Source organism: Rhinolophus hipposideros (genome assembly GCF_964194185.1).
Source record: "Rhinolophus hipposideros genome assembly, chromosome: 3".
Lineage (NCBI taxonomy): Eukaryota > Metazoa > Chordata > Mammalia > Chiroptera > Rhinolophidae > Rhinolophus > Rhinolophus hipposideros.
Window position 1 is genome coordinate 8,332,957 of NC_138049.1, and position 27,936 is coordinate 8,360,892.

The 27,936-nt window shown below is 42.1% G+C and overlaps 1 protein-coding gene across 4 annotated transcripts in view; it reads right to left on the reverse strand.

The window, feature by feature from the left end:
* TULP4 (TUB like protein 4) overlaps positions 1 to 27,936 on the reverse strand; it is a 206,737-nt gene that overhangs the window by 140,292 nt on the left and 38,509 nt on the right. For 3 of the 4 annotated variants that reach the window (XM_081038281.1, XM_081038280.1, XM_081038282.1), the window contains one exon: positions 9,200 to 11,451. The exons of the other annotated variant lie outside the window; for it this stretch is intronic. In XM_081038281.1, coding sequence (XP_080894407.1) covers positions 9,200 to 9,451 — 252 coding nt within the window. In that variant the 5' untranslated portion in view covers positions 9,452 to 11,451. The remainder of the gene's footprint in view (positions 1 to 9,199; positions 11,452 to 27,936) is intronic. 4 annotated transcript variants of the gene reach the window in all.

The following is a 27,936-nucleotide window of genomic DNA, read 5'->3' on the forward strand; positions in this document are numbered from 1 at the left end:
TCAACTCTGAATAAAATATACCTCCTGAATTTAAATATTAACTTGCATTATCTTATAAACAAAGCCACTAAATATTTATTTCTGCTACCAAGGAATTTACAAAATGGACCTTACTGACAACAACATTATCTCCAAGGTTATTTTTTATTTTAAAGATCTGATGAACAAATACTTTCTTAAACCCTAAAAACTTAAGAAGCAAAGAAAGAGACCAATAGAGCTAGGACAGACAATATTGATTTTTGCTTTGAACACTTACAGAGAAAGAAGTTTTGGAAGTGAGCTGTAACAGGAGGATTATTTCTGGGTAAAGAAAGTTCCCTAGGATGTAGACAATTTCTTCTGTATTTTAGTAGACTAAATCGAACTAGGCCAAGCGGGAAAAAACACAAATGCCATAAGAATTCCATAAAACAGCAACAATGAGGAAGAGAAACCAAATGCAGGTTGCCAGAAGGTGCAATAAAAACAATACCCCGCAGTATCATCTTGGGAAAGCGCACAGGCACGTTTGTTTTGGAAGTTCAGAGTCAAGCGTGAGAGTGAGCCCAACTAGAAACACCCAACTGCTGCACAGCACAGATTCTCACATTCTCTCTTCCTCCCCGCCCTCCCCACCCCGTCCCATACCATAGCTCAGAGGGATGACTTCAATTAACTTCAGACAGAAACCTCTCACTGGAAGATGACCCCCCTGCCCAGTGCACTATGGATCCATTTCTGCGTTACACTGAACAGCCTCCCAGGTGAAGGATCAGTAGGTGGTTCCATGGGTCAGGCTGTGTGGACTCGGTGACAGGAGGCAGGATGAACAAGCTCTGTTCAAGACGAAATCAAGAATGCCTTGCAGATAAGGAAGTGACGCAGATGAGATGCCCAGCGTCCCAGAATCCCTAGAATCCTAGTACTAAAACTAGTGGCACAAGCCCAGCTCCCTCCCAGCTGGGACACCTCCGACCCTGTTCCCTAGAATCCTAGTACTAAAACTAGTGGCACAAGCCCAGCTCCCTCCCAGCTGGGACACCTCCGACCCTGTTCCCACCCCTTCACCTGGTCCTGCCTCACACTCCGTTCCCATATGTTGCAATCATGAGGCCACTGCTCAGCAGAGGCCATGGCTCCACTGTTTCATCCTGAGAAGGAACTGCAGATGGAGCACCAGCCAAGGATGGCAGTGAGACTAATAATTAAACAAGAACTGAGACTCAAAGAGCTCTTGTATGTGCACTGTCTGGGTTTTATCTTTCCGTCAACATGCGCACCATAGGAGACAGGTGTTGTGTTCCCACACAGATGATACAAGCACGGCCCAGAGACGTAAGGAACTTATCTCGAATCTCACAGAGAGGGGCTCAGTTCAAACCCCAGCAGGGTGGCTCAGAGCCTCAGGTTTACCTCTTACTGCTTCGTGAACAGACAGATTCCAGAGTTCGGCAAACGAGTCCTCGCCCAGGGCTTCGGGAATAAGCTTACTCACTCTCCCTGTGACGATGCCACTGGAACCTGCTTCCCGAGGAGGCGATTACCAAAACCATTATGGCCCTGTATCCACATCCCTCTCTCATCCTCTCTAGCAAAAATACATGCAAAAGACAACGTTTTCCAAGTGTCTATGTTACTTTCAGACATAACTTCTTTAGGAGAAAAAAATTTAAACAAACTGCTAAAGGAAAAGAAAAATGAGCAATGCCATTATTTTGACGAAGTCTATTTTCTGAATAAAATATACTTCTATTATATTCTGGATTTTGTTTAGGGAAAATAAATCTACTTCTCTTAGAGATCATCTCACAAGCAGCATGAAAACAAACACAGAAGCCATCTTCAAGGGCCCAAAGCACAGCGCACAGACAGAAAAGAGAGGAGGGGTGGCAACTGGCACCGCAGAAGCGAGCAGGGCCACCGCGCGCGCCCGCAGAGAGGCTGCTAGCAGGAGGCGGCCTGGGGAGGCTCCCAGTACCGGGAGGGGCACGTCCGGCAGAAAGCAGAGGGCTTGGGTGAAAAGCCAGTCACGGAGCAGGCTGACCAGGCACCCACACAGCCAGAGGTGCTCCCTCCCTCAGAGCCATTGCGGGTGCAACCAGGCAATTCTTCTCCCCCGCAGCATCAGACGCGGGAGGCTCCTTCTGGCCGAGTGACCCACAGAAACCAATCTTGGGGACACTGAGCACAATGCAGATGGTGACGAGGACGAAAACAAGGGTGATTTTCCGAGAGGTCCAGCGCGTGGAATCTGAGGGATTCCTGGGTCACTCAGGAGAGGTGCTTAACATCCTGTACCTCAGTTTCCTAATCTCTAAACTGATGATAATAGTTCATCGAGTTAGTTGATGTCAGGATTAAATGAGTTACAGCTCTCAGAATGGTGTCCAACACACAGGAAGCACTCAGTAAGTATTGCCCCCACCTCCTGTCACCACCCCTCCCCCAGCACACACCCCTGCCCCTCAGCTCTCAGAATGCTCGCAGCAGGACCAAACCCACAGGCACGTGACTGGAAGGCCTACTCTAGAGAAACGGAACAACAGCCCCAGAGGAACTGCTTGGACACTGACATTCGGCGGTTGGCAACCTACCAGTTGGTTCTCCCCCAGGCTGTTCCACAGTAAAGCCCATCAGTTAAAACAACACCCCCAAACACACATACACAGAGGTGCCAACAGCTGTACAGTACTTTTAAACATCATCACAAAATTTCAGAATATTTAGGAAAAAGAGCAGATGCCAAAATTTCATTTTTTTTTTTACAAAGGTCACATATAAAGGATTTAGAATAATAACAATAGCCAATCTTACAAAGCCCTCGTGAAGTTCCAGGCACTGTTCTAAATGCTTTAAATATCGTAACTCATTTAACCCTTACATCACACCCTATATGAGGAAAGTACTATTTATAAATCCTTTTCACAAACGAGAAGATTATAGTACAAAGAAATTAAAAACTGTGCTTAAAGCTAGGATCCAAATGGAGTCTATGCAAATGGGCCTGAACTCTTTAACTACTATGCTTCTCAATAATAATTCTGCAGGTTTGAAGACTACGGAAAAATACCTTCAAAATTCTGAAGGAACCAACCTAGAAATCTATACCTAGCCTATAATGAATGAAGGCAGAATTAAGACTTTTTAGACATACAGTTGACCCTCGAACAACACGGGGCTTAAGGGTGGCAACCCCTGTGCAGTCAAAAATCCACACGTAATTTACGTCACCCCTCTGTGTCCGCCGGTTCCCAACTGCAGATCGAAAATACATACAACTTAGGAATTCTTCTTAGGAAGATACTAGAGTATATTCCAACAAAAAGAAGTTAAACCAATAAAGACATACAAGATTTAAGAAACAAGGGATCCGGCAGAAGTAAGGGGCAAAGGGAATTCCCAAGATGATGGTAAAAGGAAGAAGGTCAGCTGGGCGTCAGGCCCCTTGAACAACCAGGCCAGAGACAGCAGAGGACACAGGACTCCCAGACCGAGGGCTCCAGGAAAAAACAAAAAGAACTGATAAATCACCTCAGTTTGATTTATTGGTTTGAATGTGCAGAAATGTACTGAAGATGTAGAAAAATTCACAATAGGTATAGAAACTAAACTAGTGAGAGAGAAAAATAAGAATTTTTATCACAAGGGGAAAGAAGTTGAATAATAAAGGAAATATAATCATAGTACTCTACTGGGCTCATTGGGGCACGATATTGTCAAGGTTTAAATAATGCAAACACTGCATAATGAGTTAACCAATCATGACAGAGTAACAGGTGATTAGGTAGCCAGGCAAAGCTGGGTGAATGACTAAGACAGAAAGGGCTAAATGTCCACCCTCCAAGATAGGAAAGACATCAATACACAGAATCCCAAAGCTGATTAATAGAAAAGATAATAATACACCTTTAGTGAACAGCCAGGACAGGAGGTAGGTGGGCAGGAAACAGGTGTTAGAGCACTGCTATTTTTTATTATTAGCACTGACCTATGTGTATTACCGTGATAAAAATTAACTCATACTATGCTTTGGTATAAAAGTAGATATAAGCCAGTTTAAGTGAAACAAAATTCTGACCTTAATAAACAGAAATACTCCTATGTGTGCCTCTTAGCTAGAACAGGCCCTATTCAAAATGAGAACTCATCAGACACTGTTAGCAGGAGCTGCTTCTCCAACACGTCTGTCTATAACTGGTTACACTCTCGTCTCAAGAGTCCCACGAGGCCCACTATCAGTGTCATGGTGACCGATGTTTACACACTACTTCTTGAAGCAATTCCCTCCACAATGAGTTTAATACAGCCAGTGCTGTCAACTCACAGATACCCACACTAGAGGATGATGCACTGAATTGAATAATAATTTTTATACTCACGATTTTTTCAACACTTCCATTTGAATACAACAATCGTCTAATGGCCGTGGAATGCAACCCAAACCAAAGCACTGCCTTCTTTCATCCCACGAACTTTTATTACTATTGTTTTTTCCCTCAGGCCTTCTCAGAGGCGGTCCCCCAGCCCAGCAGCGCTCTCCAACACCTCAGCAAACTCGTCCCTGTCGCAGTTACTCATAACTCGGTTTCTCGGCTCATTACGGTTCACCTTTTTTGAAGCAGTGTCTCATAGAAGAAAAAACACACAGACAGGAATTGAAATCCCAGGTGCCATTTTCATCATCCTGCTCTGTACCTTGGACAACTTCCATAACATCTCTGAACCTGAGATTCTTCAACTGTAGAGCAGGGGTAATAAAACAAAGCTGGAGAGAGTTATTATGAGGGTTAAACAAAATAACAGACATATAGCACATAGCAAATTGTGGCCATAGAACATATGGCAACTGTTACAGCAGCAGCAGCCCAACAGTCCATCCTCTGACTCACAGGTCAGCTCCTGCTCCACTGTCGTGGTGCCAAAGTCCAGCAGTGCCCAGCCTCTCATGGGCTTTTAAGTGTTCTCAGAACCCCAGGGGCTTCCCAGTCCAGCTCACGGCCAGAGCTCCCCACAGCAGCCCCACCCCACGAAGCTTTGCTGACACCTCCCCTTCCTGGGCCTAGCAGTGTGACTCCAGCCCATGCACCACTCGTGTTTTTTCATGCCCAGTCTAAACAAGAAGATACTCTCCTCAGGAAAAGCAAGTTAACTACGCCGATATTCAAGAAATTTAAAACCTATTTTTAAAATGTCGCATTCACCTCATTCATATATCGCTCCATCCTCCCAGTCTCACTATGAAAATCCTTTTAGTCCATTTTCCCCACTCAAGAAATCTTCAATACTAAAGCTAGCAGGTGAAAATGGAGCACTCACCAAACGCAGGAGATACGTTTTATTGTTTAAAATTCCTTTCCAGGGGGCAGCCGGAGGCCTCAGTTGGTTAGAGCACAACCTCTCAACCACAAGGTTGCTGGTTCGATTCCCCCATGGGACGGTGGGCTGCGCCCCCTGCAACCAAGATTGAAAACCACGACTGGACATGGAGCTGAGCTGCACCCTCCACAACTAGAGTGAAGGACAATGACTTGGAGCTGATGGGCCCTGGAGAAACACACTGTTCCCCAATATTCCCCAATAAAAATTTAAAAAAAAATTCCTTTCCAGATATAAACAGGAAGGTTTCCATTATCTGTTCCTCTTTTAATATAGAAGTTTATATGCAAAAAAGTACAGGAAAGTGCGAGAGGCTGAGGTTTTGGAATTCACATCTTTAAACACGACACAGCTCTGAAATCCGCTGTGTACACTATCAAAGCCACGAACATTCCACAGGCAGCCCTGAGCTACTTCCGTTCCCCCAGCGCCCCTGCAGTGCGATCCTAAGGGGGCTTTCTTCCATGACGCAGGTGGGTTCACCCCTGCCGGACGGGAGGTGCCTACGCGATGGAACACCCAAAGGGCCTGCCTGGGAAGGAAACCAGACAGACATGGTCACCTCACGTGCTAAAATGCCCTCCCACAAATCAGAGAGATGGCTGCTTTACCAGGAGAGCCACATAAAGTGAGTCATTCAGGCCAAGTCACTAACAAGTTATCTTTAATTCAGACAGGTCAGGAACGCACGAGTACGTCATTTCTCAAACTTGACTACAACTGCATGCAAATGCACTGCACACAGAAACAGCCGTACGTGAGCACTGCGTAGGTCAGATGATTAGGGCAGCACCATGGTCAAACCTTCTGCTGTTGACATTAATCACAATGCAGAATACCCCAGTGGATAAAATCCCCACTGCAAATCACACCATGTCACAGCATCGTGGAAAGGAGCCAAGGACACCAACTGCCAGTTCAATGAGGGAAATTTTGTCCCAGGGCAGGCGGAAGTGTATGGGCCCTCGTCCTGGTCCAGCCGGAGACTCTGAGAATGTCGTCCTCGGGACACACCTGATGCGATGAGGTGAACAGCCATATGCTTAGGCCAGAGACAAGGGAAACATGATGCCTTCTCGTCACACAGAAGAGAGAAACTGCTTCTCTGCAGCTAGAATGTGGCTGACTCTTCCTTCTTGCATTACCCAGAAAAAACTATCTAAGTTCTATTTCTCAAGGCCCCACTCAAAAGTCACCTTCACCAGAAAATCTGTGGTAAACCCTATCCTGAATTCCTCCAAGAAGCCCAAGCTTCCTTCTGTACTTAACTGAAATGCAGTGGACAGAGATATCCAGGCACACATGTCACGCTCACTGCTGGACTGTGGGCTCCAAGTGGTGGACCATCATTTACCTCGCCCCACAGTGGCGAGCACACACACAGCACACACGAACGACAGAGACGCAATAAATACTTGCTGATGACATGTGTATTTTCAAATCGTGTGTGTGTGTGTGTGTGTGTGTGTTGTGTGTGTGCATGTGTGTGTGTGTGTTTGAAAATCTTAGCCGTAAAATAGAAACCAAAAAACACTGTCTCTGGACTCATGAGTCAGACTAGTAACTGAATTTAAGGGTACTGAGTGATATCATAAGGATTGGAAAGTAAGAAAATAATGAACAGGGTATGAGGTGTGTTAACGTCACTATTTATATACATGGCATGCACCATTTTCAAAGCCCTTTCAAAAAAAGACTCCCATAGATTCTCACAACAACTCTGAAAGGAGGAATTATGTCAATTTAACCATGAGTAAACTGATGACATGGACAGGACCAAATCAGCTAGTGAAGTGACAAAGAACGTCTTGGAATAGAGATGGAAGAACAGGAACAGAAGTGGGGAAACAGGCAATAAAACAGTCCTCCTGTACGTCCATCACTATGATACCACAGTGGGTGACCACACATCCACCAAAGGTCACTTTTTATGAACAACTGTTAAGGAAGATAAAAGATTTACAGTGACTTTAACCCCAAATTAGCCAAATTTTCTCACTAGAATTCGTGTATAGATCCTGAAATCTGTTAAATCCTATATTAATGTTTTAAAATCAAAAGTGGTTTTCAATTCTCTCCTAAGTTTAAGAAAGTTGATCTTCACTATGCACGGTGACACAAAAAGACCAGGCTCGGTAGGCCAGCAGTAGCGCGGGGTCTTCTAGAAGGAGGGTGAACCACAGGAAGGAGAGAGAAGGCCAAATCTAGATGTTCAGACTCACCACAGAGCACAACGGGAAACTAAGATTCAACTGCCAGGGAGATCACTCTTGTAATCCAGAAATCCCCATTCTTTTTGGAATTGTGACACATCATATAGTATTTTTAGGAAGGAGAAAAGATAATAAAGTGCATTAGATTTAAGTTTTTTAGAATGTTTCAACAACACTTGAGAAACTAAATATACACCCTTAATGGTTACTCCACAATGGGTTAAACAGCAGCGTTTAAGACAAAATATCCGTGAGGATGGAGGAGAAGGAGAGAGGGGGAATGTTTCAGATGTCATTCAGAAGCCGAATACAGTGGGAGATCGTGCTAACAACTGGACTTGGGAACCAGGAAAGGACTCTGCATTGTAGCTTGACTGGCTCTCTGGTCTTGGGGAGAAGACAGAGGGTGGAACAGATCTGGTGGCTAAAGGGGCAGGGGGAAAACCAGGTCTCCTGGGTGCCCTACCATTTGAGATGCCTAGTAACTGATGTCTGATTTTGTAGCTCACGTATCAAGTCAAAGAATGGAGTCTGGAATTAAGAGGATGAAGGCAGGTGGGAGACACAAATTGGGGAGTCACCAGCATACAGGTGGATTTAAAGCCAACCTAAAGAGATCGCCTAGAAAACGGTGCATGCCTAGGGTCCTCAAATATTTAAAGACGAAGTGAAAACAGGCAGAGCCAGCAAAGGGTGGAAAGTAGAAGCTAGAAGAGTAAGAGGAAAACCAGGAGAGTACAGTGTCCTGGAGAGCAAGAAAGAGAGAGTAACATTTCAACTCCACTGAATGCCACCAAGACATCAATTACAATAAAGTGACCTATGGGTTTAGCAACCTGCAGTCAACAGGAAACTGACCATTTCAAGCAGAGGGGTTGGTGGTGGGGGGAGCCACAGTGATGTGGGCCAGCAAGTTAAAAGGGATTAAAATGACATTTTAAAAACTGGGAGGTGAGGAAGGGAAGGCCACAAGAACAGACAGTCTTCTGTGCGACCACAGAAGGAAGGCTGCTCAGGGTACAGAGGGGGCGAGGCGTCCGGGGGTCAGAAAGGACTCCTCCGAGAAGAACCCAAGCAGGGCAATTCCTATAGCGATGTGTCCCTACAATGAAACTAATTCCACCAAACATGCATGACTGCCTATCTGCTCTTAAGTGAAGAAAATCCTGTTAAATGAAAAATCAGTACTAACCATGACTAACTTGTATGACATCGATAATATCTCTAAGAAATTGTTTTCCAGAAGAAAAACATCCCAAGTTTTTCCGTTGTGAAATCAGCAGATTACAAGGCCTGATATCTGTGATCGGCTCTGCGCTGCAGCCAGAGGCAGGGTCCTGACCTCCCCGCACTTCCTCGCTGGAGCTCCCGGGATGCAGGTGGGGTGGGCGCGGAGCTCCCACACCAGGCAAGGCGAGGGCCGATACAGTAACTAAACAATGGGCATGGGGTTGGCTTACCACTTTCCCACCCGAACCCCGAAGGCAAAATTCATGGTCTGAAAAGTCTCACTTGGCAGCGAGTCTAAGACACGGAAGGAAAGGAAGTTTTGAGTCCGCGGAAGGAGGGTGGGAGGCTCAAAACCATCACTAAAAGTGCCCAGACAGTGAGAGGAAAGCGCAGCTCACCTCGCTGTTGTGGCCCCGCAGGTTGAAGTTGATTCTCTGGGGAGTGTTCCTGTCCCGGCGACAGTGGCTCGAGGTGAAGGTCACCCCGACGACGCCCCGGCCGTTGCCCGTGGCCAGCCAACCCTCCTCGTAGTAGCGCCTCCTGCACACGGGCTTTTCCTTCTCGCTCTTGGGGACGCGCCCCTTCCAGGACAGGCAGAGGATATTGGAGTCGCTGCAAAGGACGGGCCCCTGTTCCACCGCTGCATACATACTTCCTGTCAGGCAACTGTTTTACTTACAAAGTAATGCTGAAAGCGGAAAATTTTAAACCAATTCCTTTCATTGATTTATTCTATTTTCGTGGTTGGTTTGCGTTGTTTTCCCCGACTCCCTTTAATTAAGATTGACCTGGATCTAATTAGAAGGTTCGTATTGTATAAAGATCCACCAAATGCATAGTGAAAAAATTCCTCTATAAAAGATGATGGCAGTCTGCTAAGAAAAGGTAATGCTTAAAAAAACGTGGGGTCCATTTTCAAGTCCTTAGAGGAAGAGCAGGTTGACCCTTTGGAGAAAGAGCGTTAATACATGCTGATCAAGAAACTGAGTTTTCTTCTTGTTACTCAACTTGGTTATTCTCATTCAGCCTGAGATTCCAGTTTAGTGTAATATGATTCCAGAGACCAAGGGTTGCAAATACATAGATTTCAAGTAACTTAAGGCTTTAAAAGAATCCCTCGAGCTGGAATTTTTCTCTTCAAAAGTTCAGATGCAGAGACAGAACACAGGGGATCATCCTCCTTCTGAAGCTGCCCTCTGGCGTGTTTTCTCAACTAGACAAATTTCTGCTGCTAAAGCTGAAAAAGATTGCATAAAGGGAAAAAAAGGCACACAAACCGTGCAAAACGACCAGAGTTTGTGCAGACAGCAGTCCGAGTGTAGGAAGAAAAGAAGACTCTTTCCCACTGTTCAGGACCAGAACCGTCCCAGCTCAGAGCCTACCCCGGTTTCCTGGCAGGTGGCTGTGTCCCGGGGGAGTGCTGGGCTCCATCTCATGCCCGTCCACACGCAGGCCCACACAGCGCTCAGTGCCATACAGGCATAGGGAGAAAGCTCCTACACTCAGCAGAGCCAGAATGTTCTGAAGCTCCAGAAGTGGTCCGAGGGTTACCTCGGGTGAGTCCCAAATCCTCTTGCTGACCAAATGGAGCCTTACTGCAGGACTCAGTCTCTTTTGCCCCCGTCTCCTTCCTCCTCACCTAATCAATTGTCCTCTCTCTGCTCCTATAAAGATCACATATTTTTTCATCTTGAAGAAAGAAAACTAATCTCAGAATTAAGTCCATCAAGTAACCCTCCTCTTATATGCAAGTCTTCTTGGACTCCCTCAACAGAAAAGCAAATCCCTTCAAACGAAAACACAGGCAAGGTGGGGTTCTTCCCCACTGTTTCCCTAAAGAGTTACCATGCTTTGCTCGTGGGCCCTTTCCTGAAGTTCACATTCAGAGAATGTTTCCAAACACCACAAGTACAGTCCAAAGCAAGGAAGCTTTGCTTGTTCCTTGGGATTTATTTTTTAATTATCGGTTTCAATTGCTACCTTATGATATTATCCTATAGACAGAAAAGGAAAAGGGAAATCATAAATTAAAATTTCTCGAGTACAGTCAACTGACAAAGGCAAAAGACTCGGTTCATTGTTCACACTTGTTCCATCAAACATGTACTGGCTTTGCTCCAGCCATAGCCACACAGTAAGAGTTACTGTCAGTCCAGAATTTTAAAGTCTGTTCAAATTATCAAACCTACTGAAAAATAAAGTGCAAAAAACACTGCCTGATCCCACCTGCAATGCTTGAAATCACACTTCTCCCTCAGTCACTGTCTCACTTAGCTCTTCTTTAAACTGGAGAGGTATTTTTGAGGCTTGATCTGTGCAAGTTTTTTCTTCTTCTTTTGCAAACTTTCTTTACCCGTGAAGACCATATGGAAAATTGGCCATTAGTGATGTATTTTTCTCCCTGGGCTCCTGAGCCCAGTGGTGTCAAGTTGCTCCATCTGAGTCTTAAATTAATTTTCATCAGATGTAAAACTCTTCAAGTGTGCAGCAAGTGAGCCTGTCTTCTTGCGTAAATGTGTATGTATATAAAGACGGTTTTAAATATACAAAGATGTACACTCTTCAACTGATACACATAGTGCCTGCTTTCCCAGTCATTTCAGGAACCATCTCATTAATCACAGCTTGAAGGCCCTGGAGTCTTACAAATCTGTAAAACAAAATAGGATAAAAAAAAAAAAAAAAGAACACAAAAAACTTTAAAATGCCGAAGAATAAAGATTCTAACAAAATAATTGCTATAACTGAAATTGAAGACCCATCTTTACACTTACATGTATCAAATGGAGCTAGTGATTGGTAAAATAGCAAAGGGTATATATACCTCACCAATTTACAGACAAGACACAACATAAGGAGTCTGAATGCCTTGTACCGTTTACTAAATTTGCCGGTAAGTAGCTGGCGTATCTGAATGAACCCACTGCCTCTGTTCTCCCACACCTTGCTGTCCTTTCTAGGACTCTGGGCCCTGAATGTTCAACTTGAGCCCTCAAGAAGCCCCGGTCCTGGATAAGCAGGAAACCTCCAAAAGGAGACTGAAGTGGCTCAGGAGAGTTATGTGGATCGATTTGTTTCATTATCAGTAAAAGATGTTCCCTGAGGACACGTGGCAGCAAGGCCTTTAAAACCCCTCCGTCCTGACTGGAGACAGGTCACAGCGCAAAGCACAGCTGTTTTCTCAGATTTTCAAGCGTCTCCTAGCGAGAACGTCCTCCAGAATCTGTCTCCAGCAAATCCATCCTCCCGGCCTTCCCTCTGCCTGCAGTCCAGTCCTGCACCCCATCCACACACACGCCCATGACTCAGTCCCTAACGTTCCCACACCATTCACCCCTCAAGAGGACTCTCAGAGTGACCTTCCTAATATTCAAGACTGCTCAAAGAGCCTGGACTGTTCTTTCCTGGCTTGGGCGATCCCTGGAGGGCTAGTGAAACAGACAGCCTATCCCCAAAATACCTGACCCTGACCTCTAGTGCTGAGCCCATGTATGTGCATTTCTAAGAGATGCGAACGCAGCTGGTCTGAGGATCAGGCTTTGAGAACCCCCATCTAAGGGATCAAGCCACAGCAAGACCCTTTACCATCTGATTTCACTCGTCCTTGTCTCCTGCAGCAACCTTCCCATCCAGCCTGTGTTACCACCAGGGCATCTGGCCACTTCCTGTCCCCCAAAGTCCTGTACTCTTCCTCTCCTTCATGTTCCCACTCCCTTGCCAAGCCAGCCCCTGCAATAGCACCCCTCCTGTGACACTTTCCAGAATACCTTGCTAACTTCTGTGATGGTGCTCATCACACTGCATTCCCACACTCCTCTATGCTCCTAGAGGCCAAAAGCCTATCTTTCTTGTCCCTGGTGTAGAGCATAAACTAGGTACTTGATAAAAGCAGGAAAAGGCAGGAAGGAGCAAGGCAGATGTCACGCATAATTTCCTTGAGAGACCCTAATTCAGATGAGTCATACTATATATATTTTGTATGTGCCAATAAAGCAAAACAACCAAACTCTCTCAGGAAGCACTTGTACCTGAGGAAAAGAATGAAAACAAAGGCTATCAAATTCAAATGAATGCCACTTCTTCCTCCCAAAACGCTACTGCCACAGCATACTACTACTACCTTAAGCACTTATTCTGGCCTCGGGCAGTGTCCAATGGGAAGAGCAAACGCAACTTCTCAAGACCCAGCTCTACACACGTAGGGGTTTTAAACTATTTAAGAGCATAACTTGGATTATTAAAGCATCCACATCAAATACAACAATGTAAACTGTAAGTTCCCTATAAGGTCAAAATTATTTTCATAATAACACTAAGACATTATTTGCCTTCCTCACTATGTTGACAATTTGCACCAATGGTGCAAAAGTGATAGCTCTTTAGCACCACTGGTACCATATCATCGAATTTTTTTAAAGTGTCAGCTTCACTTAACAATGTTCTTGATGTAACAGGAAAAATTACTAATTGTATTAAATCTCAACCACTATGTACATGGCTATTTAAAATTCTGTGTTTCTAAGTAGCAACCACATATAAAGCATTTCGGCTGACTACTGAAGTACAATGGTAACCCTGAGAAAAAGCACTTTGGGCTACAGTTTAAGTTGCAAGCTGAACAAGTTGCTTTTTTCATGGAATACCATGTTTACAGAAAAGAATGAATGACAAATAACTGTAATTCAGGCTTGGGTCCTTGGCAGACATTTACTTGAAGATGAACAAAATGAACCGGTCACTTTAAGGAAACTGACAGTATTTGTTGACCATAATAAAAGTTGAACTTTCAAGTTAAAATTAGAATTTTGGGAAAACCAGCATCTATCACTGTGAGCTTCATAGCTCCAAGATTTAAAGACATTCTGCATGCAACTGGAGGTAATATTAACAAGTTTTATATTGTACAGTGTTTCCCCGAAAATAACACCTAACCGGAAAATAAGCCCTAGCATGACTTTTCAGGATGACATCCCCTGAACACAAGCCCTAATGCGTCTTTTGTAACAAACCTTAATATAAGACCTGGTCTTATTTTCAAGGAAACACGGTAGTTCGTATTTCAGTGTGACAATATATGGAAGATTTGTATTAAGTTGGTCAACCAATATTTTCCAAAATCACCAATCACGATGATACAAATTATGCTTGAGTAAAAGAGCCATTCAAAGTGCAAGAAAGTAGATATATTTTAATATAACCAAAAAACTCACTGATATATTTAAAATTCTATATTGCTACTAACCTTTGAGAAACTACCACTTGTTGAGTTTTGGTATAGTATCAAAGAAAAATATGCACAATTATCTGAAAGTCTATTAAAATAGACCTCCCTTTTCCAACTACATATCTGTGTGAGGTTAGATTTCCTTCGTGCACTTCAAGAAAAACAACATTGCAACAAATTGAACGCAAAAGCAAATAGGAGAATCTACCTATCTTTCACTAAATCAAGGATTAAAGATATTTTGCCAAAATGTAAAATAATACCACTCTTCTCAGTAAAATTTTTAGTTAGGAAATATAGTTATTTTTCATAAAAATGTATTATATTTCTGTTTTAATTTTTAATATTTTAAAATAAACAGCTAACACCCATATAAACAAATGTTCTTTTGAGCCTCAAATAATTTTTTAAGAATATAAAGGGGCCTTGTTATCAAATAGTTTGAAAACCACAGATGTATGCTAAGGCTCCAAAAGTATGCTTTAAATAACTAATGTAGGATAAATTTTCATAATAAAAGCATATTTTACTATGAAAAGTGCTTCATTTTATATATGTTGCAAAAGCAAACAGGAGTTTAACCAAACTTTAAAAATTGTAAAGTACCATAATGCTAGACAAATAAGGTAGATATTTTAAGAAAAATGACATGCAACTTTATTATGACTCAAATGAATAATGAATACAGAAATCTAACAACAGAAAACCACAATCGCAGTATCCTAACTACTGAACGGCCGCCTCCTATTTTAGTGCTGCCATTAATAGAAATGGGTGATGCTGGATGCTTCCTTTCTTTCTATTTTATTTTCTCATAAAGATGAGAAAATGAGGATATAACTGATTAACTAGCTTCTGAGGGGAAGTTTGCTGTCCAATCAACACTAGGGAAGGGATTTAGTACAGAAAGATTAAAAAGCAACTATTCAATTGAAAGCAGGGACTCAAATAGATATTTGTTTGTCCTCCCACGTTCATAGCAGCATTACTGACAATGGCCGAAAGGTGGAAGAAATCCAAGTGCCCATCAACAGAGGAATAAATAAACGAAATGTGGTGTATGTATACAATGAAATATTAGCCTTAAAAAGAAATGAAATTCTGTCTGATACATGATATTACATGGATGAACCTTGAAGACATTATGCTACGTGAAATAATCCAGACAAGTAAGGACAAACATTATAGGATTCCACGTACGTAAAGCACCTAGGATATAAAATATATGGTGACGGAAGGAGAACTGACTCTGGGTGGTGAACACACAGTGTGATATATAGATGATGAATTACAGAACTGTACACCTGAAACCTATGTAACTTTACTAACCATTGTCACCCCGATAATCTTTAAAAAAAACAAGAACCTAGAATAGCCAAATTCACAGAGATAGAAAGTAGAATAGTGGTTGCCAGGGTACGAGGGTGAGGGGAATGGAGAATTATTATTTAATGGGTACAGAGTTTCAGTTTGGGAAGATGAAAAAATTTGGAGATGCTTGCATAATAATGTGAACATACTTAAGGCGATTGAATTTACTTAAAAATAATAAAAATGGTAAATTTTGTTATATATTTCATCTCAATTTTAAAAATCAGGTAATTAAGAAAAGCAACTATTCAACAAAGTCTTTCAATGACAAATTGAAAGTCAATAGTCCTCAGTTTGGCAATATGGTAATTTTTATCTTAAATACTGTAAGACAGGCCCATGAGTGATCCCTGGAGCTTTTCATCATAGTACGAAAAGCTGAGCTTGTTAGCTCATAGTAATGAGGATGCTATGATTGCTAATCTCGGAATTCTGGCCCACACCTGCTTCTGGTAATTGCTGCTTATTTTCAGACTATTCCTACAAACCACTGAAAAGCCCATTCCTGCTTTTAGGAGAGTACAATCTTAAAACAAGTAACACATGTGACTGAATTACTAACCCGATAGAAGTCCATAAACTCCTAAGATGCTTTCTACTTTAACTTTCCACACTATCCAGTTCAAATGGCAAATTGGGAGTCCCAGAATGAGGAGAAATACACCTTAGGAATAGAATGGTACATTGTTGAGGAAAGGAAACAGAAACATTATATTGTATAGGAATCATAGACACTCCTGGAGTAATTAACCAACAAATTTTAACTGAACATCTATTATGCAGAAGGCCCTGTATTCACTGCCTGTCATCCCCAATTAGAAATTTTATTTTCTAACGAGTTATTTCCACTAGTTTGTTTTATCAGATTCCCACTTTCCACCAACATGAATAAAATTCACTAGTGGGGGGAATAAACCTGCACTTTTGGTGTTTTTACTTTAAATCATCTGAATTAATGTTAGAGATCAGAAAAAATAAATTAGGGAAGACCTTTTCCATTTACATAATTTTGATAGAAATAGTCATCCTAAGTTATAAGAATGCAACCACTGTGGGAACCAGTCTGGGATTAGCTAGCACTGCTGAAGATGGGAACATTCTGCAAACAACAATTCCACTCCGGAAAAGGTCCACTAAACGCATTCTTCACCAGTCCAGGGGACAGACCCACGGGCCTCCAGGGGACACACACGGGCCTCTGTAGCAGCAGCACCTTTGACATCAGTTAAAAGCTGAAAGCAACCTGATTGGATGAGTGTGGTATATTCACACAACAGGATTCTACACAGCAATGAAAGTGAACAAACTACACAGAACAAGATGGGGGAATGTGATAAACATATTGAGTAAAGGGATCTTATGACATATGGATCCATTTACATAAAGTTCAAAAACAGGCAAAACCTATTTTATCAGTTACGACTGCACACACAGATAGTATAAATAAAATACTTTTAAAAGCAAGGAAAATGTGACATGCAGCAGCGTCGTGGTTCCCTGGGGTGGAGATGGGGACGGAGAGAGGCACACACAGGTGCTAGCAATAGCCCACGTCTGGATCTGGGTGGCGGCTGTGGCTGTTCACTCCGCAATCATTCCTCACTTCCTACACGGCTGGCCTACTGTTCTACATGCACGCAGTGTCTCACAGTAATCAGGTTTAACAAGCTCCGCTATATTAGACACCCGTCCTCGGGGACTTTTAGAAAACTTACATCATTAAGAAAGAATTTTTAAAATCATTATATCCAACCGTAATGAGTAGTCTCCTAATCTAAAAAATCCCAGTCAAGTATCAAAGACGTTATTTTAGATGTCAAGCTAAGAAAACGCATATTAATAACAAACAGAGGTAAGAGAAAATTTCAGAATATAGTTGTGGGGACAGAGTCCCAGAGAGCAGTTTCCAGGCTCTCAGCCTCAGGTCGAAAGATGCTGGCTTGGTTATTGGATGACCATCAGCTGTTATCAGATGGCCATCAGCTGTGACTAGTTGGCCCTCAGCTGTAACCAGTGAGCCATTAGCCACTAATATAACTGCCATGGCTACACTAGGGGGTTGGCAGAGAAGTGGACGGCAGGTTGCGGGTAGTGTGGCTCCTGCTTCCTGTGTCTCCAACCCAGCCACCAGCGAGAATACAGTGGTGTGACTCCCCTACTTATGGCTCCGTGGGTGTTCCTTTGGGGCCTCACATGTCCTGCGTTCTTATGCGGGGAGTTGGACCAGAGACCCCGCATGACAGTTCGATTTCTCTCTAAAGGATAAAAACTTCAGAGAGTAGTTAAGCAGAAGATTGAGATGAGAAGCAAAAACTAGATTTGAGAAAAAAATACATAGGTGTTGTTAGATGAATGCAAAGCAGGAAGAAAAACGCAGTAGAAACTTTTGAATAAAATATTCCAAACACCCTAAAGTTTCAGTTTTGATTACAGACTGGTTGGAGAGAAGAAAGGGAAAAGAAAAATGAATGTTCTTGGTTGGTAATGTACACTAAACACATCCCCATGTCTAGGGTACTCTAGAGACAGTCTATTTTCTTAGACTCAGCACCACGGGCTGGGGAGGTAGACGGAGGGGTGCTCTCTCCATCCCAGGCCTCCCTTCCCGCCCCCTCTCCACAGATGGCAACAGATCCTGAACTTTTCTTTTGAACTGAAGCAACTAAGATAACCTGTCTCTAATTACAGTTACTCCTCCCCCTGGGGAATTTTCCGCAGCCCACAAATATCCACCGAGCCCCAAGCTGTTCTAACTGGTTCCTAATTAGCTCCAATAGCTTCCCAGAGGCTAGTTCAAACTTGCCTTCTAACTAGGAATCTCAGCAGTCACTTGTCACGTGGCTACGCACACATGTAGGGAAACAACTACACACATGAAAAATTTACACTGCCACTGCAAAGATAATGGAGTTTAGCAATGATTTAATATATTTACTGTGTTATCCTCTAGCTCTTACTTCTCAAAACATGCTGGTGAGATGCTAACTAAAGACATGCATGCGTCATTATGCCCAGGCTTATTCTTACTACCGGTGTGTCAGCACCAAATCATTTTCCCATTGACTTGCTCCGTAAATTTTAGAGATGCATTCCACAGAAAAACTGTCTTATAACAGCACCAGCTCCTTTAGATGTAGTGCACAGACTTACATGGCAAGGGTCTTCTCTGCTTGTGGTAGTTATTTTTCTGTTTAATTCATCATACCCACTAAACCGCCAACTCCCAGGCTCCCAGCTTTCTCTCACCAGCAGTACCCCAGCAGCACTGCATTTAATGAAGTGTTCCATACGCACTCAGTATGCTACCGAGCCCCCCGCCTCCTAAGGACAAGGGAAACAGTAAGTGCTGGCTTAATGAGGTTCTCTTTATGAACCCTGGTCAAACAGACCACTCAGACTCTGGGTCTCCTGCAAGCCTAAGGCTGACAGGCATCGCAGCACATGTGAGTGAAAGAATCCAAGGCAGGCGCCGCGGGTCCAGTGCTGTGCAGAGAACAGCGAAGACATACTGTTTCAGGGCGAGTTACTCCCTATTTACTTTCCGTGCCTGGTTTCAACAGCCAGTTCTGAGAACATGAACATCAAATTATCTGCACAGAGAAAGGAGGGCGTGGAGGTTGAAAGACTAACAGCTTGATTACTAGTTTAAAAGACAGTGGAAGCTCGACACTTCTAAGAGTTCATCTACACCTGAAACTTAGATGGTGAAGACACTATGGTACCATATATGGGGCTCACTGGTGTCAAAAGTCATGTGCCTTAATGAAAAAGAAAGAGCATTTCATTTATCAAAGTGACAAAGACTGAAAGGAATAGTAATTCTCAGTGTCATGCAGGGTACACAGAAGAAATCAGAGACCAATTTGGTGATATAATTCAAAAGACTTAAAATGCTGCAAACCCTTTGATTCAGCAAATCTACTTCTGGAAATTTATCAGTAGGAAATAATCCTGGATTGTGCAAAGATTTAGCTATAAAGGATTTCCACCACAGCATATTTTGTAAGGGAAAAATATGAAATAAACTTTATGTCCAAAATGGGATACTGGTTCAGTAAATATTGGCCCAGACATAGAACAATGCTACGCAACCCACCAGTAATTATATTGTAGAAGACTACGGAGTGACATGGTAACGTGTTCGCAGTAAGTAAAAAGTGAAATTGCAGGTTATACTTCCAAAACACTCGGAAGGGCCTGCCCACTACTGTATAACCAGATCTGGGTAATGTACAACAAACATGCAGAAAAGGAAGGCACAGGACACACAAATAAACATAGGAGAAAGTCCGAGTTATCTGGCAAATGCAGATACAGTACATATTCGTCCAGAACAGTCTGGACAAATGCTGATATAAGCACTGGAATCAGAATTCGGATGCCTAATTGTCCCAAGTTACCCAGACCTGTCCCAGTTTTACACTGAAAGTCCCACATCCCAGGAAACCCTTCAGTTCCAGGCAAACCAGACAGTGTGAGGACAGAGCCCCAGAGAGCAGTTTCTAGGCTCTCAGCCTCACATAGAAAAGTGCTGGCTCAGATAGTAAATGGCCATCAACTGTGATTGGATGGCCATCAGCTGTGGCTAGTTGGCCATCAGCTGTAACCAGTGAGCCATTAGCCACTAATATAACTGCCATGGCTACGCTAGCAGAAAATGGGGGCTAGCAAGAAGATGGTGGCTGGCAAGCACGGATGGCAGTTAGCACAGCAGATTGTGAGAGGCGGATGCCGCCAGCAAGAATGTAGTGGTGTGACTCCCCTACCTATGGCTCCGTGGGTGTTCCTTTTTGGCCTCACCATATCCTGCGTTCTTGTGTGGGGAGCGGGAGCTGAGGCCCCGCATGACAGACAATCACCCTATCAGATATCCAAACTTGGTCCAACCTCAAAGTGGAGAGACTGAGTCACACATATTCAGCAGGAACACAGAGGAAGAAGCGAAAGCTGTCCCCGACTTCGTGGTTCTAGGTTGGAGCAATGCACATCTTGTCTGCAGGGAACATTCCCAATTTAGGACCTAAGGATTCCCACAGCTGAGGTTCAACCAAAAACCAACGAACAATCAAAAATTACCAAACATACAAAGAGAAGTCATCACAAGCTGTCAATAGAAACAACAAATTTTAGATCCCAAGCCTTCAGAAATTGAAATGAACATCAACAGAATTTAAAATAATTAGGTTTGGATTTCTGGGTTCTCGTCTGGCATATTATGACACGTGGAAATCACCACTCTATCCTCACAACAAGTAAAAAGCTGACCAAATGGAAAAATCAGCTCTTCTTAGCTCTGTAAGGAAAGTGAGTCACAGGGAAAAACTTGGAAAGATCAAAAGGCTAATACAAAGAACGACACTTACCAAAGCATAAACCAATGAGCTGCTACCTCTGTCGGACCCAGTCCCAGGGCAGGGAAACCTGAACTGTAATTGATGAATTATAGGAGGCTCAGCGTGGGCAAGTCTAAGATAAAAACTTCAGGGGGACCGAGCCATCGGGCCCAGACTCTGTGAGTTTTACTTCCAGCAGCTCACCAGGCCTCACAGTAAATACCGGAGAAAAATCCCCTTGCTGCCAGCAGGGAAAGGGGGAAAGGAATCGTTTGGAAATACGCAGAATACTCCGTTCTTCACAAGGCCTGCCGTCAGGAGAAACTATTTTATCAGAGCCCAGCTGACCTGGGGGAAGGGATATGCTCGACTCCAGCCCCCTCTAGCCAACCTGCCCCACCTAAGGTGCGTGGGAGAAATTTAAAAAAATATGTGAAGACAGTCCAGAGGCAAAGGCCCGCTGAAAGCCTGAGACCCAAAGTTGTGCGGTTGTAACGTACAGCATGGTGATAATGGTTAAGGACACTGTGTTATATACTTGACAGTTACTAACAGAGTAAATCTTAAATGTTCTCACCACAAAAAAGAAATGGTGATTATGTGATTATGGTGTTATCTAACCCTGCTGTGGTAATCATTTTGCAAAACATAAATGTATCAGATCATCACACCTTTAACACCTCTTTTCACACCTTAAACTTACACAATGTTTGTTATATGTCAATTATATCTCAACAACACTGGAAGATTAAAAAAACTCAGAGAGAGGGAAGAACGGGCACAGGGAAATGTTTGGAGGTAGCGGAACTCTTTCATATTTTGATGTAGTGGTGATTACACAACCACTTACATTTGTCAAAGTGCACAGAACTGTACACTAAAAGGGGTGAATTTACCGTATGCAAATTATATCTTAGCTTTTAAAAACAGTGACTGGCACAGAGTAAATGCTCTACGGTATTAGTCATTATTGTTAATGTTCTTGTTATCGACCAGCCACTAACTTGGATGCTGAAAACACAAAGAGGAGCAAACACAGATATGGTCTTACCTTCATGCAATCTATAGTCCAGTGGTGAAGATTAGACATTAATCAAATAATTATGGAAATGACAAACAGCCCAGAGGAGGGGTACGTGTGTTCTGAGAGCTGCAGTCTGAAGGGAGAGTAGGTGTTGTATATGTGAAGGAAGCGAAGATGGGGGCAGGGGAGGCATTCCAACCAAATGGGCCGGCATGGCTGAAGACCATGGCAGAAGAGAACACAGACTCTGGGAGAAACTCAAAAGTAGGCTAGTACGAGAACTAAGAACGTGTGTTCACACTCAAAACCCCAAGGTGCCACCTCACACTCACTAGGATTAGTACAAAAAATAAATAAATAAGGGGTGGCAAGGATCTTAAGAAAGTGAAACCTTTATGTACTACAGGTAAGATTACAAAATGGTATAGCCACTATGGAAAAATAGTATGGAGTTTCCACAAAAACCATTTTGAAAATAGAACTACCATATGATCCCGCAATTCCAATTCTAGGTATGTACCCAAAAGTACTGACAGCAGGATCTTGAACAGATATTTGCACCCCCATGTACACAGCAGCACTGCTCACCACAGCCAAGAGGTGGAAGCCACCCGAGTGTCCTTCGTCAGATAACTGCATAAACACAATGCGGTGTGTGTATACAAAGACACAACTGCCTTAAAAAGGAAGGAAATTCTGACACATATTCCAACGTGGATAAACCTTGAGGCCATTATGCTACGTGAAATAAGCCAGTCACAACACGACAAATACTATGTGACTCCACTTATATGAGGAACCTAGAGTAGTCCAATTCAGAGACAGAAAGTAGAATGCTGATTGCCAGGAGGTGGGGGAGCGGGGAATGGGGAGTTGTTGCTTACTGGGTATAGTTTCAGTTTGGCAAGATTAAAAGTCCTGGAGACTGGTTGCACAACAACATGAATATACTTAACACTACAGAACTGTACACTTAGAAATGGTCAGATGGTAAGTTGTATGTTATGTATTTGTCACCACATTAAAAAAATATGGTCACCCACACAAAGACTGAGATATAATTACAGGACTGCAGAATGCTTCCCTACCCCCCACACCTTACCCCCGCATAACAAAAGCCTATCTACAGCAGTTCCTTTTAACCAGCACACCATGTCCAGCTATCAAGAAAAAAATTATGAGACACACTAAAAGGCAGAAAACACAGTCTGAAGAGACAGAGCAAGCATCAGAACCAGATTCGGACATGGCAGGGAGGTGGGAATTATCAGACTGGGCATTTAAAACAACTATGATTAATATGCTAAGGGCCCTATGGACAAAGTAGACAGCATGCAAGAACAAATGGGCAATGTAAGCAGAGAGATGGAAATTCTAGGGAAAAAAACAAACAGTAGTGCTAGAGATGAAAAATACTCTTAACAGAAATGAGGAATGTCTTTGACGGGCTTATTAGTAGACTGGACATGGCTGAAGAAAGAAATCTCTTACAGAAAACTCCAAAACGGAAAAGTAAACAAGTAAAAAGATTGAAAAAAAAACAAACTCAAAATATCCAAGAACTGTAGGACAACTGTGTAACATACACGTAACAGGAATAATAGAAGAAGACAGAAAGGAACAGAAGAAATATTTGAAACAATGAGTGGATTTTCCCACAAATTAATGTCAGACACCAAAGCACATATCCAGGAAACTAAGAAAACACCAAGCAGGATAAATGCCCCCCAAAACACACAAAGGCATCATTTGCAAACTGCAGAAAATCAAACATAAAGAAAAAAATCCTGAAAGAAGCCAGAGGGAGAAAAACACCTTCCCGATAGAAGAGGAAATAAAAGAATTACGTCTGATTTCTCCTCAGAAACCATGCAAGCAAAAGAGTAAAGTGAAATATTTAAAGTGTTGACGGGGAAAAAAACACCAACCTAGAATTCTATACCCTGCAAAATTACCCTTCAAAAGTGAAAGGCAAACAAAAACTAAGGAAATCTGTCACCACTAGACATACCTTACAAGAAATGTTAAAAGAAGTTCTTTAAAGAGAAGGAAAATTGTATCGGTCAGAAACTCAGGTCTACAAAAGTAAAAGGCACTGAATAAGGAATAAAGGTAAATAAAAACTTTTATTTTTCTTATTCATAATTGAACAGATAATAGTTTGTTCCAAATAACACCAACAATGTACTCAATTATATATGCATATACATAAACACACACACACGGCTATGCATGCTTATTTATAAACGAAAAGAATGAAAGCAATGATGCAAGGGACGGGAGGGAGGAATTAGGATTATTCTGTTATAAGGTACACTATCTGTGAAGCAGATGTCTCTCACATGAGACAAACCTAAGATCATGTTAAGAATGAAAATAAAATGATTAAAAAATAGGACACGCCATGTATACAGAGACTGAAAGAAAGCTGGAGTCCAGCTACCAAGTTCATATTAACGTGTTCCAGATCAACATGCAATATTCATATTGAACAAAATACTCATATGTTTTAAAGCAAAACTAGTTACTATGGAATAAAGAAGGGAGCCACATAGTGATAAACAGTCCTACCCACCTGGAGCATATCACGGCCTAACCTAATAAACACCTAATGCAGTAACCTTCAAACATACAAAGCAAAAATTGATGACAAGAAACGAGTTATCCACCATCAGAGTAGGAGAGTTCAATCCACTTTGTCAATTATTACAGGTCAAGATAGGGGAAAAAAGCAAACACTGAGAAATATGAATGTTACAATTAACAAACTTGGTCTCAATGAACATACAGAACATAGAATCTTGTATCCAATTCAGAGAATGCGTAGACTTCTCAAGACAGAAGAACACTAACAAAAATTTACCATTATAGTGAGTCTTAAATTATTTCAAAGAATAAGCGTCAGAGAGACCTTATTATATGACTATAAAACTACTAAGTTAAAAGCAATTACAAAATATAAATTATAAAACTATATGTTGGAAATTTTTAAACAAACATGAGAAACACATTTTTAAATAACTTATGGAAGAAAGAAGAAATAATGGAAAGTTTAAATACTGAGTATTAATTAAAATACTACATATCAAAACTGTCAGCTAATAAAAAGAAGTACTTTGCAAGGAATTTGTTTCTTTTAATGTTTATAATTAAAAAAAAGAAATGTCATAAAATGAGATAAATGTTCAATTAAAAAGTAGAGCATCAACCAAAAGACAGTGAAAGAAGTAGATAATAAAAGAGAAAAACAGAAATTCATAAAACAGAAAAAGTAACATTAGAGAAGCTGAACAAAGCCAAAGGTTGACTCTTCAAAAATAGTAATCAAACACCGAAATCTCTGGCAAGTTAGATGAAAAAAGAGAAGCACAATAAATGTTCTGGGAAGGAAAAACAGGGTATAACTATAGATACAGCAAAGACTAAAACGACAAAAGAATACCATGAACACTTTAATGCGAAAAAATTTGGTAACATTAACAGGAAAATTCCTAGGAAACATAATTTAACAAAACTCAAGAAGATAAAGTCTAAATTGTGCTGTAACCATTAAGTGGCTCGGCAGTTTTAAATCATACCAGCAAAAAAACCCAAAACACATCAAGTCCAGATATTTTACAGGTGTTCTACCAGCATTCAAGGAATAGATTATTTGCAGAATTACACCAACTCCTCCAGAGAACTGAAAAAGTGGTAACACCCACAACACTCTGAGGCTGTTGATGATAAAACCAGGGATGGAGAGTGCGAGGGTGGAAAAGTAAAGGCAACGTCACTCGTGAATAAGATCCAAAACCGCTAAACAGCACTAGCACGTCAAACAGCAGACACAGCAAATACTAGACTGCGACCCAATCGGGTTCACCCAGGAATAACCTTCGCCATCGTCACCTGCCCTCATACAGTGTCAGGACACCCCTCAGCCGGCATTCAGGGCCCTCACACAACACCCTGTATCTTTCTTTGTAGCGGATCTCCCACCTCTGGTCCTCTGTAAAAATTACGATCCTTTCAAAGTATACTTTCTGCTTGTACATTAAGCCCCAAGCTTATCCTGCTGATTACAAAGCTCATCCCAAATCCCCCCAATTCTGGCCATTTCCTGGTGCATCTTCAAACCACCCCCCATACACACACATCCTAGCCAGCTTGTCCCTAACGGGGTATGGACTTGTTTTCTTCAATCTTCACAGTAAATTTCTCTCTTTTTTAAGTTGCTCGTTCAATTCTCCACCAGATTATAGGTATTTGAGCCCCTATATTCCCTGCTAGCCTGAGAGTTACTTAAAGATAAGGACTTTTAAATGCCCATTCATCAAGACATCTTGCATAGAATATGCATTGCTATCTGTCACCATGTACCAAAATTAATTCAAAATGGATCAAAGAGTTAAGCGTAAGACCTGACACAATAAACTGCATAGAAGAAAGCATAGGTACTAAACTTATGGACCTTGGGTTCAAAGAGCATTTTATGAATTTGACTCCAAAGGCAATGGAAGTAAAAGCTAAAAGAAACGAATGGGACTATAGGAAACTTAAAAGCTTCTGCACAGCAAAAGAAACCATCGACAAAATAAGGAGGCAACCAACCGAATGGGAGAAGATTTTTGCAAACAGTGCCTCCGATAAGGGGGTAATATCCAAAATATACAAGGAACTCATGAAGCTCAACAACAAAAAAACAAACAACCCAATTGAAAAATGGGCAGACGACCAGAAGAGACATTTCTCCAAAGAGGACATACAAATGGCAAATAGACATATGAAAAAATGCTCAACATCACTAATCATCAGAGAAATGCAAATAAAAACCACAATCAGATATCACCTCACCCCAGTCAGAATGGCTATCATCAACAAGACAAATAGTAACAAGTGTTGGAGAGGCTGTGGAGAAAAAGGAACCCTCATCCACTGTTGGTGGGAATGCAGACTGGTGCAGCTGCTATAGAAGGCAGTGTAGAGGTCCCTCAAAAAATTAAGAAGAGCATTAACCACATGACCCAGAAATCCCTCTCCTGGGTATCTACCCAAAAAATCTGAAAAAATTTATCCATAAAGACACGTGTGCTCCAATGTTTATTGCAGCTTTGTTTACGGTGGCCAAGACATGGAAACAACCAAAATGTCCTTCGATAGATGAATGGATAAAGAAGTTGTGGTAGAGGCCGGCCTAGTGGCTCAGGCGGTTGGAGCTCCGTGTTCCTAACTCTGAAGGCTGCCCGTTCGATTCCCACATTGGCCAGTGGGCTCTCAACCACAAGGTTGCCAGTTCAATTCCTCGAATCCCGCAAGAGATGGTGGGCAGTGCTCCCTGCAACTAAGATTGAATACGGCACCTTCCCAGATGGCTCAGTTGGTTGGAATGCGTCCTCTCAACCACAAGGTTGCTGGTTCGACTCCCGCAGAGGATGGTGGGCTATGCCACCTGCAACTAGAAAGCGGCAACTGGACCTGGAACTGAGCTGCACCCTTCACAACTAAGACTGAAATGACAACTTGACTTGGAAAAAAGGCCTGGAAGTAAACACTGTTCCTCAATAAAGTCCTATTCCCCTTCCCAAATAAACCAACAAGCAAATAAACAAACAAATAAATAAATAGAACATTAAAACAAATCTCTAAAAAAAGTTGTAATATACACAATGGAATACTATTCTCCGGTAAGAAAAGATGATATAGGAACATTTGTGACAACATGGATGGCTCTTCAGAGTATAATGCTAAGTGAAATAAGTCAGACAGAAAAAGCAGAGAACCATATGATTTCACCGATATGTGGTATATAAACCAAAAACAACAAAAGAACAAGACAAACAAATGAGAAACAAAAACTCAGACACAGACAATAGTTTAGTGGTTACCAGAGGGTAAGGGGGATGGGGAGTGGAAGATGAGGGTAAAGGAGATCAAATATATGGTGATGGAAGGAGAACTGACTCTGGGTGGCGAACACACAATGTGATTTATAGATGATGTAATACAGAATTGTACACCTGAAATCCATGTAATTTTACTAACAATTATCACTCCAATAAATTAAAAAAAAAGAATATGCATTAGGTATTCAATAAATGTATGTTCAATTGAATAAATGTGCTTTTGTTTGTACATGGTGTTAAAAATCTCCCCGCCCCCAAGAACAAATGATACTATGTAGGAATAAAATGCTTTCCTAAT